Consider the following 17995-nt stretch of genomic DNA (forward strand, 5'->3'; position numbering starts at 1 on the left):
GTGGTGATGCTCAGGTACTATATTGATAACTGCTGTATGCATGCACTGAACAAAATTAGGTAAAATGCATTTTAAAAGCAAAGTATTTTACAGTTTACAGCTTTGAGTGAACTCGAATAGAAAAAGTCTGGCTCTTCATTTAGTCTAGGAACACACTCTTTATGTGTAACAGCCCGTTTTACTGTTGATGTAGGGTTGGGCTGTAGGTCATTAAGCGATGTGATTAGCTAAATTGTGTAGTTCATTCACTGTTCTGTCCTCACGTAAAGTGTGTGCTGTGCGTGTACGTGGAAATTGGCTTGCGTGTTGCTGTGTTAGGAAAGACGGGTATGTCCGGCAACTGAAGACGACCATGATGAGGTATGTGATAATTAACATCCGTTCTACTAAGAATCGATCCTTTCCACATTTCACAGGATGGCTCAGACCTGTAGACGTTTCAAACTCACACCTTCTCTTGCTGACCGACCTCTGCGCTGCTACTTTCCCTGTTTCTGGGGGACACGTTTGTATCTTTGACACCCCTGTATTTTTCCCTTTATCTGTTTCATCCCACATAACCTTTTGTCACCTCCTTCACTCTCTTAAATCTGTCTCCGGACTCCATCCCCTGGAGCAGTTTCTTCCGAGTGACACCATGCGGACTATCAAAAGTCTTCTCAAATCACAGCTCAGGATGTCTGATATTTGGGTGTGCCAGGCTTCGGATGGTCCATCCGACAGTCCGAGGACCTACGCAGCTTGAGGGAAGGATTCCTGCTGGCCGCTGGAACTCGCAGCTTTCATTGCTAGCCCTGAAAGCACCCAAGAACTGGACTTTGATAAAATGATTTTAGCTTTTAATTGCGTTTTCCCCCCGTTTTCCTCCCAGTGGAGCTAAGGTACTCAGCATAAGGAGAGAGAATTTTTAATCAGGCCTTTTAAAAAACTTTCTTAAATGGTTTGCGATGGTTTTCCTGGAAGGTGGTGTAGACCTCGGAGCGGTGCGGAGGAAGGCTTGCACAAACACACTGGTGGCTGAGCCAGCTGTGAGTCACACAGCCATCCCGAGCGTGCGCTGGGGGAATTTATACCATTCCACATCATCACGTTTGTTATGAGTAATCTAAGTTAGAGCCACTTCTCTTGCATTCGGGTTCCCTCTTTATTTTCAAAGCCTGTTCTTTAAAGAAAGCAAACTGCTTTGCGCATGACTGCCACTTGTTGATTGCCCTTGGAGAGGTGACAGCGTATGTCAGTCTACGGTTTTGCTCGTGTGCTGAGTATGGAAAAGCAGCGTGCTCCTCAGGAACGCAGGCAGCCCTGCTGATGGAGTGCTGCCGACTGGATTCTCTTGCCAAGAAGGAAAATGTTGAAAATTGCCATGACTTAAATAGGAGCAGACGGAGACCAACACCGAGCACTCCTGACAGTGCTGTCGCGCTTGGTGATTTTACTATGTCAATGTGGTCCTTGAAAATACCTTTTGCTGGATTTGTGCAGTTGTTATTTCCAGTGGGGAGGCAGGATTTCCTGAAGGAGTGAGTCTTCAGCAGTGGGGGGTGGCAGTGGCATCTGCCCCAAGAAACTTCTTCAGCTCTTGCTCAGCGTGCACATGCGTGTGTAGGGGCAGATGTGCCTGCAGGCGAGCCACAGGACTCGGTCCTTAGTGAACTGGTGACTCTGCACCAGTTCGGCGACAAATTGGAGATACTTATTTCAGATTTTGCACTGGCCCTCAAGATGAGAGAACCCAGCTGAGCCTGTTCCTTGGTAGTTGTAAAGAGTGTAAAGAGAAGGGAGCTGGAGGAGAGCTGCTGAAATATTCCAGGAATGGGATATCTTGGGGAGATATCTGCTGATTTCCTCAGTTAGGCTTCATCCTCCTTTGAGAAGTCATCTGTCTTCTCTGAACTCTTGCTTTCCTTTTCTGCCACTCGCTTGTCCTTGCTGTTCCTGTCCAAGAATAAAGGCTTGTTTACGCTTTGCCTCTGCGGGACACTCTGGAAAATCAAAGCGCGTTCACTAGGTTAGGTGGATGTCTTGTATGGATACTTTATTGAAAATTAAAATGGCCCTAACTCATTTTGGCTTACTTAATTTTGGACGTAAGTGAAGTCAGTGGATGGTATTCAAGCTGTGAGGAAGGGTGTCTAGCTTTAGATTTGATCCTATTTACATTGAGACTATCCAAAATTCATGCCTTTAATTCAGATGGAGCTTTGTCTAGGCAGGGTCACGGGGTTTCTTGGCAGCCCTGAACAGGGAAGTTACGCTGAAGTGAGTTCCTATTGAAACCAGGTTGCAACCGCTCCTATGCGGAATCGGAGTCCCATTTCCCTGTGGTTGGCAGCTTTCCCTCCTGCTGAAAGCGAGCAGCTATGCATTTCTGGTTTTGGGGTTTCTTTTTGTCGGACTCCTGGGAATTCCGGAGTTAGTGGAAGTCTGCTCCTAAACCCTGGTTAGTTCGGTTTCCTACCTTCAGCGCTGCGCGTGCCGCTGCCGATCGCTTTGGCACTGCGGTGTCTCAGCCCCTCCTGGAAGAAAAAACCGGCGTGTTCCCCGAGCGCGCGTGGGAACTGTCAAAACCAGGCAGATACAGCCGGGCAGGAGGGCGGGGGGCTGCCCGCGGCGGAGGTCCAGCTCCCTCCCCGGCCCGGCGGGGCGGGCAGCGCTGCCCGGGCAGACGTGGCAGCCGCCCGGGGCCGGCCCGGCGCGGGAGGCGGCGCCGCGGGAGAGCGGGCCGGGGGCGGCGGCCGGCGGGCGAGGAGGGAGGGCCCGGGCGCCGCAGGTGAGTGGGGCCGGGGCGGCGGGGGCACCCGCGGGCCCCCGCAGCGGGGCCGAGCCGGGGGGGGGGGGGGCACGACGACACAAGCCTAAGCGGCTGGGACAGCCCGGGGGCCGCGCAGGTGGCACTTTGCTTTGCCCCGCTGCTCCCTCCGGCTGGGGCGTTGCAGTGGCTTGCTCAGAGCGCGGGGGGGGAAGCTAAAAAATAAAAACGAAGGGAAAAAAAGGCAAAAGAAAAAAGAAAGGCAAACAAAAAGGCAAAAAAAGAAAGCAAAGCGAAAAAAAAAAGGCAAAAAAAAAAGCAAAAATAGGAAAGCAAAACCAGAAAAAGACAAAAAAACACAAAAGCAAAAACGGCAAAAAAAAGGAAAGCAAAGAAAAAAGAAAAAAAAAGGGGGGGCAAAAAAAAGGGAAAAAAAAAAAAAGGGAAGAGCGAGCAGGTACTTGCAGGGTTTTCCGGGAAGGGGTGGGCGCAGCCCCGGTGCGGCGGTGGGCCGGGCCCGCAGCCCCGAGCGGGGCCGGCGGACGGAGGTGTCGGCACCGCCGAAGGCGAAGCCGCAGCGGGGGAAATGAGGGCTGCCGGGGCGAGCCCGGGCTCGTTTCCCACCTCTCGTGCTCCGCGGCGTTAGCCACACCGCAGAGATACGTAACAGCAGAAGGAGTTGGGTAACTGGCCTGGCTGTTGCAGTAAACGGGTAACCGGGAATAACCAAGCGCTCCTATGCGTGGCGTTACCTTCCTTGCACTGCTGGCTGCTCTGTTTCCCTTTAATTCCTGCCTTCCTCAGGGTCCCCTAAATTAGGTGTTTTTAAGAACTTGACCTGGAGAGGGGTTGAGGGGATTTATTAAAACTGAAGTGCTGCTGGGTCCCAGGAGGGAGGGAGGCTTGGAAGCACCTCCGGAGGCTTCGGAGGTCGTGGGACCACACGCAGTTGTGCTTGGGAAGGCGCTAACCTTTCCCTTTAAAACCAGCCAGCTGTTGAGCAGCTCAGAGTAGCGACGCTTAGCTCAGAAGTGGCTTTAATGTGACGATTAATAAAATACTATCTTTTTGAAGGGATGCAGAGGGTACGGAAATTTCATCTGTAGGCATCTGGTTTTATAATTAAGTATAGAAGTGTCGCAGGAAAAGGAGACGAGCCTTTGTAATGTTTCTGCGAGGAGGTTTGCTAATGCTCTTCTGCTCTCTCGAGCGCTAAATGGAATGGAAAGATTAAAACAACCATTCTTTAATTTATAGACTGGTTAGTGTGTTTGGCAGAAACTTTTAGGAAAAGTAATATCAATTAACTTTCAAGTTAGAGGCTTGCTTATATTAGAGGAAAATTGTGCCTGTTTGGTTTTTTTTGGCAAACTGGTGTGTATAGCAGAAAAAGCTTTTGCTGGGTGGGTGACCTGGATAGATAATACCACCCAAAAACATCTCTGTGCTGTGCAGCAACTTAGAAACCACGCTGCTCTGGTAGCGTGCTGCATGGGACAAGGGGAAGGCTTCTGCCCCAAGGACTTTCCACTTTCAGACCCTAAATTGCAAAAATACGTGCGCATTGCATGAATCGGGACGTGGCTGCGCGTGCAGCGTCCATCCTGGCATGTTTGTTCAGCTCTCGCTTCTGTGATTTATACCCCCTCCTGTGCTTGCTTCGGTTACCTCGTAGGGCTGAATGGATCCATACATTGAGGAGACAAACAATTGCAGAATTGAGGAATAAGATATTAGGCGGTTGGAAGCACTGCAGAGGAGCAATAGCGGAGAGGCAATTTCCTCCAGTTGCGCAGGAGAAAGCTCTTACACCGAAGCGAGCGGGAGCGGGGCTGAGCGGAAAGGGCATGGGAGCGCAGGGCAGGAGAGGGGTTTTAACGCTGAGAAAAAGGAAGGAAATTGTGAGGTAAGGGGCTTTACATGTCTAGAGGGTAATGTTTCCTGCAAGGTGAGCGCTGGGTCTGAAATCTGCGCATGGAGCCCTTCTCTCCGTATTTTTCAAGTTTCAGACTGATAATACGGGTGCGTGAAACCTGCCCGTGGTTACACACCGGGCACGCTGAACGAGCGGCTTCAGCCCCCTGAGCTGCTGCAAGGGGTCAGGGCCACCTCCTGCGGGGCTCCCTCGGTGGGGTGCTTTGGGAGAGCCGGAGCTGCAGGGCTGTAGCCTCTTCCTACATCCAGCTGGAACTGCTGTGAAAGGCAGGAGTTTGGATGGCCACGGTGAATCCTTTACTGAGTGAAATCTCTGGTGAGCAAGGGCTGCCTTGGGGAATCTGAGGAGAATATGGCTATTCAATTGTAATCTCGTTTCACGTTGTGTATTTTTTTCCCTTTCTTATTACTATGGCTATTTACATAAAAACATGAGCTTTGTTTCTTCAGAGTTCATCTGCTCCTGCTGCTTTTGCCCTGCTTGAAGCCCCAGTCTCCCCGTAACAGCAGCCATTTGTGATATTGTGAAGGGTTATTTGCTTCAAAAAGAGGGGAGGGAGCAGCAGGGAATCAATGAACTCTTACAGCTTTGGTGCTGCTTAACCGGCCACGTGGACAGGGTGAAGAAAAACCTCCCGTGCTGGCCATTGCACCCCAGCTGCAGGAGATCTTCTGCAGCTGAAGCACCGTGGTGGAGCAGCGGCAGCATTGGTTATTTATTAGTGGGTATTTAAAAGTAGAGTGACGAAGGTAGGATGGTGAAAGTGCTGATCTGGATGCTGGGATTAAGACCCTGATGCAGAAATCCTAAGTGACCCAAAATAGTTTCAGTATGTCTCTGTCCCTGTGCAACAGGAAAAGCACATTTCTGTGGCTGTCTTGTCTCTGTAGCTTGCAAGCTTGAGGATTCAGATTCCTACACTGTGCCCATGATAAATCGGGTCTCTGGTCTCAGGTAAGGTGTCCAGCCACTGGTACGAGCCATGTGTGATCATGGTTGGTTCTTGTAAGCATGTGAGCTCAACTGGGCAGGAAACTTTCGGCCCCAGGAGAGCCAACGATCCTTTCCACATCTGTAGAGCATGTGTTGCTCCCCTCTGGCTGCAGCCCTCTTTGTCTTACCTAGGCATGGTGTAGCTGTGCTGAGGAATGGCCAGAAAGGCTCTGTTGGCAGTTGGCGTGGGAGACGGGGTAACTGGTTGATGGCCATCACAGGAGCATTTAGGGGAAGTTAAGAATTGGGATGGAGGTGTATAAAAGCAGCTCTCTACAATTAGAGAGAGAACTTCATGTAAAAAACACCCCCACGAGGAGACGAACCAGCAATTTCAAGGCAGAGGAATGCTTGGGCTACCTATCCCTTTCTGTAAAGATGTGCCAAGTTATCCTTGAGATAAAGCCTGATGCTGCTTCCTTGATACATACATGGTGTTGAATTAAGCCTGACCCACTGCCAGACTCTGCCCGTGGCAGGTACAAGTCTGAAGTCAGGCCACTGCGGACAGGAGGACTTCACGGGTGGGTACGAGCATGAAGAAAGGCTCCTGTACATCGGTGCAGGGGATGTGGCTGAGAGCATCAGGAATGCAGAGTGTGGGTCTATGGTTGTGGACACCTTTGGCTGCTCCAGTTCCATCTCTGCATCGTACTGGAAGAGGGATGGAGCGGGGTAACGAGGTCGCTTGTCAGGGGAGAGGTTACATCGGCAGGACTCTAGTCTGCAAAAGGTATAGCTGAAGGGGATGTGATCAAGGCTGTGAAGTGATTAGTGCTGGGAAGTAAATAGTCCATGTGTCCCGTGTCACCGGAGCACAGGGGAATGCAATGAAATTACCAGGCACCAGATTTAAAACCAATGAAAGGAAATACTTTTCCCAGACAGCACGCAGGGAAGCTGTGGAGCTAGTGCTGCAGGATGCTGGGGACGCCAGGGGTGTGGATAGATTCAGAAAAGGCCACCGAGGGCCATTAAATGTAGGGCTGATGATAGAGCCTGTGCCGCGGGCAGGTCCTGAGAGGGTGCTGGGGGAGTATTGCTTCTGCTTGCTGTGGTGTCGCTCTGTGGTTCAGCATCTGCTACGAGCCGCTCTCGGCTCCGTCTGGATAATAGTCTTGTGCTTCTGCAGACTAAGAAAGCAACCGTTGTGTCTTCTGTCTTTCCTGCTTTCACAGTGAAGTGCAATAAAACCATGAATCTTCTACAACGGAGGATCCAGCACTGCAGGAATTTGACGTAGGAGAATAGCAGACCTTCTGCTCGGATCAGCCTCGCCTGTTGTAGTGTTAGAGTTGCGCGTTGGGCAGGTGGAGGCAACCCAAAGGATACGATGTTCAGCCTGAATGGTGCCAGAAGTGAGGGATATGTCCAAGAGCTGTTCCATGAGGAAGCACAGCAGGTATGTCGGAGAGCCCTTTCCCTTCATAGCCCAAGTTTCCAGCTCCGGTCTCTGCACCTCCTCCTGGTCACCGCTGTGGCAGGTGAACAGGACTGAAGGAACAAGACTGCCCTTCTTTCTGCTACATAAACCTGAGAGGATTTTTTTTAGAAAGGGAAAGAGGGGACTCGGTTTCCAGAGTTGCAATGGGAAAGCTGCAGTTTCCTTGGAGTTTCAGCGCTCGGTTCCAGCAGCTCTGAAATTCACTGGCACCCCAAGTAACAGAGTCCCGTATCTCCGCTAGAAACATATTGTCCTCATCCCCACATCTGTTGGAGATGGCTGTGTGCGATGGGCAGGCAGTCTTAACCTACTCTGTCAGTCCCAGTCTGTCCAGCTTGGTTTGTCATCTCGTCTGAGAGACTTCTCCAGTGCGCTGAGGACCCCGCTTGTCTTGGTGGGGTGCTTGGCAGGGACAGGAGAAGCACAATGTATAGCTGCAGTCTCTGTAAAGGACCCCTTGAATCGTGGTTTTGGTTCATGTAACAGCACCAATGGGGTTAATTTGCTGTGAGGCTGAGTAGGATTCTGTTGCTGCTTATCCTACAAGAATATAAATAGGGTATTACAGGGAACCCTCTCTTCCAGGGCCCAATGATCCCAACAGCTCCACTGCCCCTTCATCGTAGAGACAACCTGCAGCAAAGTGATGTCTTGGCAGCTGTTGGTGGCCATGCCACTGCTGGTGGCTGGCTGTTGCACCACTTCTGCAGCCTGCCTGTAAAACACGGGAGGTAAAACCGAAGGCTTTGCTTTCCTCTAGGTATCTCAAACGCAGACCAAGCCCTGGTGGAAGATCCAGCTGTTTGTGTGGGAGCCGGTGCTTTTTGGAACGTGGGATGGCGTTTTCACCTCCTGCATGATCAACATCTTTGGAGTGGTTCTCTTCCTGAGGACGGGATGGCTCGTGGTGAGTGAGTGCTGACTTGGTTGAACGTGTGGATAGGCATTTTCCTCCTCACCTCCTTACCTCATATCTCCATCACCACTCGGGTGTTTTGGATTCTGTGCTGTTAATTGTAGGTATTGCTCACGTCCTCTGGTATTTTGCAGCATTTCAAAAAGTTCCACTAAAATGGAAAGCTGAAGTGGCCTTTTGTAAGCAGAAGTGGTCTTTCCTATTTTAGCTTTAGGAAACGAAAAGGAAAACACAACGACTGGCCTTGACAATGAACAGGGACACCCTTGTGTTGTACTGTTGAGATGAAATAGCCGCTTTCCAGGTAAAGCGTATTGCGTAGGTGCAGCTACTCGGCCATCTTCCCAACACCACTGAAGCAGGTCTCTTCCAAACGTATCAGTGTTGGAGTCCCTGATGTCTTGAATGATGATCCTCGGTCAGGTGAAATAGTCATCACTGCCAAAGGGTCTTCCGCTTGTGGATCCAGAATAGTACCTCACGGAGGGTCAGAGCCTGGAAGAGTGTCTCTGCTCCCCCTCCTGCTGCAAAACGTTGTATTGTCCCTTAAAATTTCCCCTTAGAAGAAGGAAAGCTCCCCAAGGGATGGGTGGAATTTGAGCTTCGGGCAGAGTTCGTGTCACAGGCACGAGTTCGTGTCGCAGGCACGGTGGACATCTTCCAAAAGGAGCAGGAAGGCACTTCCACTCTGTATTGAAAATGGCTTTGCTGGAGGCTTTGAGGGGAGCTGCAGTCGTTGTGGTGGGGAAGCCGGGATGATTTTCCTAGCTCCCTTTTCCGCCTGATCTTATTTCCTCTATTCTCCTTTGAAAGCAAGTTACTGCTGGAGCGAACACAAATAAAGCCAGTAAATAAAAGAAAAACTGAAACAGCTGGAAGCTAGCATAAAAGGGAAGGGAGGAGAAGTCGGGGTTGGCAGAGAGCTCCCCTGGCAGAGGACAGTCATATGTCGAGCTGTTCACAGAGTCAGGCTTTTGCTATAAATTTCCAGAGCCGGGGCTGGTAAAGCTTAGCAATGCCAGGGGACCCTAATCTTGCCGAAACGCTCAACAACTATTGTAACGCTGCACTACCCCCTTCCAGCACGAATGCATAAATAAACATCAGTGTTTAATGGGGGCTTTTTCTTCCCACTTTCTTCGCTTGCTATTGTTGCTGGGAGTCCAGCCTTCCTCCCTGGTCTTTGTGTTAACCCTTTCTTCTGTGTGAACCATTGGATTGCCCATTAACTAGCTGCTGCCATGGCCCAGTGCCACCAGCAGATCCTGGAAAAGCCCAAGGCTACGTGTATGTTGGCGTGTGTGTGCTTTTTTTCTTTTTTTAACTGAAGTGTGTCGTATTTATTAACCCTCTTAACCTAAGGGTAAGCTGTTGAAGAAAAATAGCAATTGTCCTTTTAAAAAAGGAGTGTCGGGTTGTAGTGGGCTGTGGTGCTGACCCAGCCAGCAGCTGCGTTTATAGCAAACCTTGGCTCCATTCCCTACTGACCAGATAATGCCCCTGTCAAAGGCAGCGGGATGCTGAACCAAAATAGGATTTTATGATAATGGCGACATCCTGGATATGTTTTCTGTTGTTTCACAAAAAAAAAGAAAAGAAAAAAAATCTGGGATTTCAACCAACCCCAAAGCTGAGAAGCAGCCTTTTAGTGCTGGTGATAAACAAACCCTATCAAGGCTAGCATGACCTCAGAAATGAGCGTTGCCGGAGCACGGTTGGAGAGGAGGGATGTGGACATGGTCTGTAATATGAGTAAAGGCAGGGGAAGGGAAGCCAGACGTTAACGAAGCGCTGAGCGCTGGAGGAGATTTCTGATGGTACATTTGGAATCACCGTGCGCTGGGCTGAGCGATTTGTCAGCAGGGGAAGGTGGGCTGGAGCACGAGGGAAAACTTTCGACCCTGGAAAACAAATTACAGCCATTTGTGAGAGAGTTGGAAGGTCCCAAGCTCAGAAGAGGTGCTTGAATGCTTTTGGAGGTACTAAGCGCCTTCTCCTTCTGAAAATCCGACCTAAACTGATACCCCAAAAATAGAGGGGATGCTGGCCATTAAAGCTGCCAACAGGGACCTGCAGCTGGGTTTGTTCAGAGGCTTTTGCTCTTCACCCCACAGTGAGAGGATGGCTGGTGCAGCAGCTTTTCCCGGGGCCCTCCCTCCGCCCTGAGCAGGAAGGTTTTTGTTTTCAGCAGGGCTGAATCCTCTGGACAAAATTCCCCTGAGTACAGGGGGAGCGGGGGCCAGAAGAGCCGCCTGCCACTCGGGCTACGTCCTGCAGATAAGGCCCAGCGCGCTGGTTTATGAGTCTTTATTTATCTTCCGCGCTGTGTTGCCTTTGGGGTTTTGTTCTTTAGTATCTCATTGTTTGGGAGGATCAGAGCTTTTAAAGGTAAATGTTCTGAAAAATTAAAATGCGAGCTTGATGCCGCTAATAAATCAGCAGTTGCAAATCCCAGAGGTTCAATCTTGAAACTGCTTTTTATTATGAAAGTGTTCGTTTTTTTTTAAGCATGTCATTCTGAAACATGCAAATAGGCAGTGATCCCCTGCCTGTGGTAGCTGAATCATTGTTTGACCTCGTTCTTTTCAAACCAGAGGAGAAAATCAGTGATTCATGCAGGAGCCGGGAACCTGCTCATGCAAAGGTCTGTCCAGCCCCAGGACGAGGCAGGTCTTCTTCAAAGGGGCACTAATAGGAACCATAAATTTGGCAACCAGTTATGTTAATGAGATAAGTAGGGGGGTGTGTGTGTGTGTTTCTTTTAATCTGTAATGACTCCAGCTTCATTGATCACTAGTGACTAGAAGCGGATAGGTCCTTCTTCTGTCTCAACAGAGCTGGTGTGAGTTGATCTTTATTTGATTTTTTTTTTTTTTTCATTCCAGGGAAACACCGGCATTGTGATGGGCATGTTTCTGGTGTCCTTTGTCATCCTGGTTGCCCTGGTGACGGTCTTATCTGGAATTGGGGTGTGTGAGAAGTGCAGCATTGGAAGTGGGGGAGTGTACTCCATGATTTCTACTGTCCTTGGAGGTCAAGTAGGGGGGACCATTGGCCTCCTTTATATTTTTGGCCAGGTAATTAAAAAACCAAACAGTTACTTAAAGAAAATTTAGAAACTTTGCGAGGCAGATATTAACGTTGTGCTTTCCCGCCGCAGGAAGTAATGCTCCAGGTAAAACCCGAGTAATACTCCAGTATGCTGGACAGCATGGGAGAGCACTACGGGGAGGGTTCAGCCCCGCTCTGCTCCCCAAGAGCAAGCAAGTGCATGGCAATACGCCGCTTGGCATGGGTCACCACGGTGGAGGAACTGGATGTCTGAACAAGCAAAGCGTGCAGGACATGCCCTCCCATCCCAAATTACCCCCATTGCCAGGACATGCCCTTGCTGGCGAGAGACTGAAATTAAACCACAGTGGAGAGGCCAGGGCGGCCACCTAAAGCACAGCGAGTGGCTGCGGGCTGGCAGGTTGTCCTTGGCGTGCTCCCCGTGCCCTTAGGGACCGGGCAAGCCTTGGCTGCTTCTCTGCGGGAGGCAGCAGAAGTGGAGCTGGTGTGGGAGGAGAGCTGGGCAGCGGTACGGTCCACAGCTAGTTGATTTCTTAAGATCCAAAATTCTGTGTTTTCTGAGAGGCCCCGAGGACCTGTCACGGTGAAGCACTGAAATGCACAAGTAGTAAACATAAAGAATGGAAAGTAATCTCTTAAACCTGCAGTGACTTAACCCCCTCCCCCCATAAAGATGTTATGAACAGTATAAAATGTGGCGAGCAGAGAAGTATTTTTATTGAGGTTTGTTTTTAACTGACTGGCTTGCAGCAATCTCCGAAAACCCTTAAAAAACCCCAAACCAAAAATAATCCCCTCTTCTCCTTTCACTCCAGATTAAAAGCAAGTGTCCATAAAATACAAACTGAACACAGTTACAAGCCAAGATATGGAAATGGGCCACACATGAGAATCCTTCATGTCATATTTTCCACTCTCGCTCTCCGAGCGGACCCTGTCTGGGAAAGCAATCAGGTTGCAGCCTGTCCTGAGGGCTGTAAAAGCTGGGCTGCGGCAGCCCTGGCCCCTGCCTAGGCATCCCGTGCGCACGGGGGGCTGTGGGGTGGGAGCTGGCAGCTCGCTTAGGAATGCTTTGCCTGCTCCCGAAAGCTGATGCCTTTCCCTTCTCTTTGGCCGTGCTTTCTGCCCAACGTGCTTTGCACCAGCTGCAGGCTGCTCCCCCGCTACAGGATGCTCACAGAGCTCTGTAACCTCCGTCAGGAGGCGAGCCTGGCCAGAAAGGGGGGTATGCCCCTCTCCCTGGTCTGACTGGGGCAAGTGGGGAGTGAGTGACCACATAGAGCTGGTGCCGTGGGAGATGAGGGGTGGCTCAGTGCCCTGGGGCTGCTGCAGAGATGGGCTCCTGCTGCACCAGGCAAGGTGAGCTGAGACCCAGCTGGGCTTTGCTGTCCTGCCGGGATGCTCCAGGGGAGAGGCTTAATCAGATTGCCCTAAACGATGCAGCACGCATCTACTAGGTCCTGCAGAGACCGATACGCGTTTGGTCACTGCAGCTCTAACCACGAGGACGGGTTTTGGTGCTTTTCTCTGCAGTCTCCTTTCCTGGAGTGGTTTGCAGTAAGACCTGTCTGTGCAAGCAGAGGTTTTCCAGGGTCCAGCCCTAAAATCCCAAAAGCAAAGACGGTGGCAGCGCTTGCCTGGGTGTTGAAAATCAAGTATGTTCCTCGCCCAGCAAAGTGTATGGTTTACAAAGGCTCCTAAGGGACTGATTTCTGCAAATTTCAGCCTAGAACTTGGTTCTGATTTCAAGACAGGTAGTTCATGAGAAACCAGGCTGTGTCACAGTGCTGCTGGGGCCCTGGCCATTGCTGGGTGCGGCCCAACGGGGTGTTTGTGGGCACCCAGCTCCTCCGTTCTGCTAGTGATGCTCATGGTTCGTCAGAGGAAAGCCTTCGAGGAGGCTTGCGGTGCTGAGACCTTCAGAGGCTCACTCTGCTCCGCTCCCTTCAGAGTGTCATTGCACGTTGCTATCCTTGGCATGAAAGGGAAGAAAACTTACTTAGTTAAGAAAACTTAACTTCTTCAAAAACTGATGTTGGTCAGGTAGAGGGAGTAGGGGTTAGGTGATACTGCTTTCTGTCTACAGGGCTTTTCCTCACTTGAGAGGCAAGAACTGCACCTGGTTTCCATGCGTTTGTCAGAGTTAGATTCTGTGTGGGGTTTCTTTGGCTTCAGGTCTCAAGTGCAGTTTTTGTGGGTGCCCCAAGTGAAGCTGTGCCGGCGCGGGGTATTGTCCTCTGCCAGCTCAGGAGGGACCTGTCTTCCGGAGAGAGCACCTGTGTAGGACATGCGTGGTCCACTCAGTGGTTGTGTAGACCATGCTAAACACAAGTCAACAAGAATATGTCCACTTATTTGGGGACTACCTTGCAGAGTCTGAGACTTCTCTGGTGGAGACATTCATGGTGGGGCTACCAGCGAGGAGAAGGAGAGACTTTCAGCATGTAGTTCACTCGGTCTGTGCTAGGTGTCTGCCTATGATGGAAGTGAATCCTTCTCCAGGCTCTCCAACTTGTAGGTGTCCGAGTCTGAACAGGTGAATCCCATGCACCTTGCTTGCTGAAAACTGTGCAGGAACCCACAGCTCCTGGGTATGGGTCAGGTTGTCCTGAGCACCCTCAGCGGAGCGGTGCTGGGTCAGGCCAAGGGGGATCTGCAGGGAAGGAGGGGTTTGCTCTGACTCTTGCTGGCTTGGGTGGGGGTTTTCTCCCTTCCAGTCATGTGGGAGCTATGCTGCACATCCCTCCTCCATGGACGGGGACAGCGGGGTCGCAGGATCCAAGGTCACACCACCTGTGCCGGTGTGCAGCTGTGTGCCCCGACCTGGTTTGCTGGCGATGCCATGCACTGGAAAGGGCTGTTGCTGAAATGTTGGCTAGTGGGAACATCTGGAGGGAGATGTCCTGGTATTTAGGATTGCTGCCCTGCAGTGGAGTTCGAGGTCGGAACCCTTGCTGCAGATGTCCCATCCGGCAGACTCTCAGCCACCCAGGGCAGAGCGCGTGTCCTGCTCTGCAGCAAGACAAACAAGCAGCTTTCCCGGGAGCTCAGGGGGCATGGCCTGCACAATGCGCTCTCCTCAAAAGTGCAGGCTCCGTTCCAGCAACGAGATGGGGAGCCAGTGAAACATCAGACTTTACATCCAAAGTAAACACCGAGTTAAAAATAACCCCTGGGAGGCAATGAAGGGGGACGCAAACTGCCATTCTTCAGGCAGGTGTTGAGCTGGGACCCTTTCCTTCAGAGAAACACAAGAAGGGAAGAAGCTTAGAGGTTGACTTATCCTTTTCTCCCTCAGAGAAGCCAGTGTGGTTTCTCCTGGAGCATTAATGGAAGGTAAATTTTAAAGCCAGTGGAAAGTTGCTGGGCTGCTGGCCCTAGCACCCAGCCTGCTCCGTTTACCCGGGCAGTTGGTATGCTGCCCTGACGGTGTGCTGCCTTACAGCGATAAGGTTCAGTCCCTGTAGGCCAGAGTAACAGTAAAGATTGTATTGTGACAGCAAATGTCCGTCTGTCTGAACAGAGACCCCCAGCCCGGCATGGGGGCTGCGGATGGGGATCCCTTCTTCTCCCATGGGGCACTCACAGAGCTCTGTCCTTCAGTGCGTTGCAGGTGCCATGTACATCACTGGCTTTGCAGAGTCCATCGCGGACGTCCTGAGCCTCAGCAACATCTGGGCAGTGCGCGGGATCTCCCTGGCTGTGCTGCTGGGCCTGCTGGGGATCAACCTGGCCGGGGTGAAGTGGATCATCAGGCTCCAGCTCCTGCTGCTCTTCCTGCTGGCTATCTCAACGCTGGACTTTGTCATCGGGTCCTTTACGCACCTTGATCCAGGTAAAACTGGGGGTTCTTTACATGGGGGTCAGGAGGCATTAATCCCCCAGGGTTTTCTCCTTAGGTGTCTTTGTGAAGTTACACATCTGGGCAGAGGCAGAGTTCAGCGCTTCCAGATGTGTCCCCTGTCCTTTGCTACCGATCTTTTAGAGGCAACCTGTAATTTTGCAAGGAGTAAAGTATTTCCAGAGCATGCCTGAAGATGCCTTATTAATTTAGGTGTTTAACCTCAGGAATCGAGCTCTCAATGAACGCGCTTGTTATACTTGTGTTGCACTTGGAGGTTTTCTAACAGGACAGCGGCTGTGTTTGCGGTCGCTCCTTGTAGCCTTCTGCTGTCTAACTCCATGTTAACTGTTGTGCCCATGAAAACGGAGGATTGTGACTTTGCGTTAAGGAGATTTTCTCTCCAGAGACCCCTGAGGTCACTTAGACCCTGGCTGTGGTGAGCTGTGCCACCAGCATTGGCCCTGGGCTGCACACCACTGGATTTGCTGCCCAGGGCCATGCTGGAGAGCCAAGGAGAGAGCTGGGTGGGCTGGGGCCGGTGACTGCTGGGCTTTCCACGAGCCGTGGGTGCGAGTCTCCTCCGTTAACCTTCCCCAGCCTGACTTCGTCCTGCAGCGGTGGCTCCAGCTTGGGCAAGCAGAGGTTTGGGGCTCCCACCTGCAGCCCCGCTTGCACCCCGAGCCCCTTTCCCCTCCCTCTGTCCTCATCCCTGAGAGGTGTTTGCAGGGAAACACATCTCAAGACGTGGGGAATTGTGGTGGAAGGGGTCCATGAGTGCTGCAGTGGCCACTCCAGCAATAATGAATTGTAATTAGCAGAGTAAACAGAAGGTGTCACCTTTTTCTTGGCTTCCCCTGTGTCCAGCAGCACTTTAGGGGGTTGCAAGTGACTTGCTAAAGTCGTTTTAAAGGAAAGATCTTCAGTTTTGATTTAGTCAGGATTTGGCTGCCAAGTCGGGCGTCAGGAGGTAAGTCAGGAAGGTGTCATAGCGCCGATGGCACGGCTGTGTTTTCACAATGCTGCGTTATTTTGTGCTGCTGGTATGGGGTACAAGGACAGCGGGGTGGGGCAGAAGCTGCTGTACCAGCAGCTGCTCCTCTCTCGGAGAGAGCGTTGTGGAAAGGCGTTTGCATTTTATATTTAGCGTCTAAGAAATGCCCCAAATGAAAGCCGGCAAAAGTCTCAGCAGACACTTGCGAACAAGAACGAAGCGAGGGCGGTTGTGCTCGGTGTGGCGTGTTTTGCAGAGAAAGCCACTGACCTGCTCCAAACAGCTGTGTTTCATAGGAAGTTGTTTTCTAAAGGAAATGGGGGGTGGGTTGCATTTCGGTTGTGCTCGGAGGAGACTTTTCATGTGGACCTAGAGACCTTTCTAATAGTAGAGAGAAAATGAATGCTCGGGGCGAGAGCTGATGGTAGGAAAGTGAATGTGGGACCAGGAGGAGAGAGTTAGAGGAGTACAAACATCCGCAGGAAACATGCCCAAGTTGAGGACAACGTAGTCATCTTTGATTTTCATCCCCTGCCGAGTACTGTGTCATTTTTGTCTGACAGAAAATAGAGAAAGGAAAGGAATGAAGCAGTTGAGCATCACAGATGCTGCAGTTTAGCCATGGCTGGCTAAAGAGAGGAGGGTTTCCAGGGCATGGAAGGTCGGGCTGATGGTGGCTGGATCCAAACCCCAAACACCAGTACTCCAGAGCAGTGCTGCCCATATGGTGGGACCTGCGGCCATAAGGCTGGGTGGGGAGAGCTGGGGGTTTCTCTGCTTTTACAGACAGCTTCCGTGTGAGAGAACGGTTTTGAGTCCAGGCTGAACAGTTGGTTCTTCCCAAGTCCTGCATTTCCCCAGAAGGCCTCTGAGTGGTGTGTCAGCATCAATGGTGAGTGCTGGGCTTCAAGAAGCCTTCTGTCTTGTACGCTTTCTGCACAGCATGGATGGATGCTTGTCTCCTGGGTGCAATTACACCCGTCAGCGAAGCATCCTTCCTGCAAGGCAGCACAGGAGGCTGCAGGTGGGACATGCAGGTGCTGGTGAAGCTCCGTCCTCGAGAGTTGGCCGATGGCAGTGGCGGGGTGCGGTGCATCTGAGCCCAGCACCTGGGGAAGAATTTGAGACCCCTTTGGGGTGGGCAGTCAACTGATCAGCTCTCCGCAGCCTTCATGTGCATGCAGTTGTTTTGGGTTTGGTTCTTCGGCTGCAGCAGTGACTGAGATGCGAAGGGCAGTGTGCAGGGAGAGCCATGGGAGATGTAATTTTTGGGCTGGAAAGATTTCAGCTGACACCTTGTGTGGGTTGCTTCCTTGCTTTATGACAGGTTTATGGGGTCTCAGTTTGCAGCGTCAGGTGTTGGTCTCCGAACCTGTAAAATGGGCCGCATGGAGTCATCCTGGCTTTCCCGCTCCTACCACGGCAGCCTTTTCCCTCACTTCACATTTCCAAGTGCTGCGCACATACCAAAGGACTGCGCATCTGCCAAGCAGCAGTTATTTGGATTTAAATAATCTCCAGGAATGCCTGTCCATCTTGAAGGTCTTAAACGACTGCCTTTGTGTGGTTGCGCTGGGTGGAGTCCCCTGCTCTTCTCCCCATTCCCTCAGCTCACACCCAGGCACACACCAAATCGGATATTGTCCAAGCACTCACTCCCTTCCTGTGGCTCGCCTTTATTTTTAGTTTGAGGACTGAGCGTGTTTACACAAAAGGGGGCTTCTCAGCAGGGCTTCCCGCTGCTTTTTCTCTCTTTTTATTTTTTTTTTCCTCTCTATTGCCATGGCTCAGTCCCGCTCCGAGAGCCAGCCCGGAGCTGGGGCTGGAGGAGCTGGGCAGATCCAGCAGACAAGGGACTGGTCTGGGTCACTTGTCCAGATGCTGTGGTCCCTGCTGAGACTGCCTGCCTGCCTGCCGCGTCCCTCTGCCTGGTCCCGAGGGCTTTTGCTCCTTTCAGCAGGCTGCCTGCGGGGTGGGGTGGGACTGGCTGATTTTTTCGAGTTAATCCTAAATCCTCCCCTTGGCTCCGGCTGGCACTTCCCCTGGGGAT

The 17995-nt window shown here is 51.5% G+C and overlaps 1 protein-coding gene across 1 annotated transcript in view; it reads left to right on the forward strand.

Annotated features, from left to right (window-relative positions):
* Positions 1–7011: 7011 nt before the first annotated feature.
* Positions 7012–17995, forward strand: part of SLC12A8 (solute carrier family 12 member 8) — a 50479-nt gene continuing 39495 nt past the window's right edge. The window contains exons 1-4 of the mRNA XM_059820626.1: positions 7012–7080; positions 7883–8029; positions 10924–11115; positions 14714–14945. Of these exons, the coding sequence (XP_059676609.1) occupies positions 7012–7080; positions 7883–8029; positions 10924–11115; positions 14714–14945 (640 nt within the window). The remainder of the gene's footprint in view (positions 7081–7882; positions 8030–10923; positions 11116–14713; positions 14946–17995) is intronic.

This window comes from Gavia stellata, chromosome 8 (assembly GCF_030936135.1).
Source record: "Gavia stellata isolate bGavSte3 chromosome 8, bGavSte3.hap2, whole genome shotgun sequence".
Classification (NCBI taxonomy): domain Eukaryota; kingdom Metazoa; phylum Chordata; class Aves; order Gaviiformes; family Gaviidae; genus Gavia; species Gavia stellata.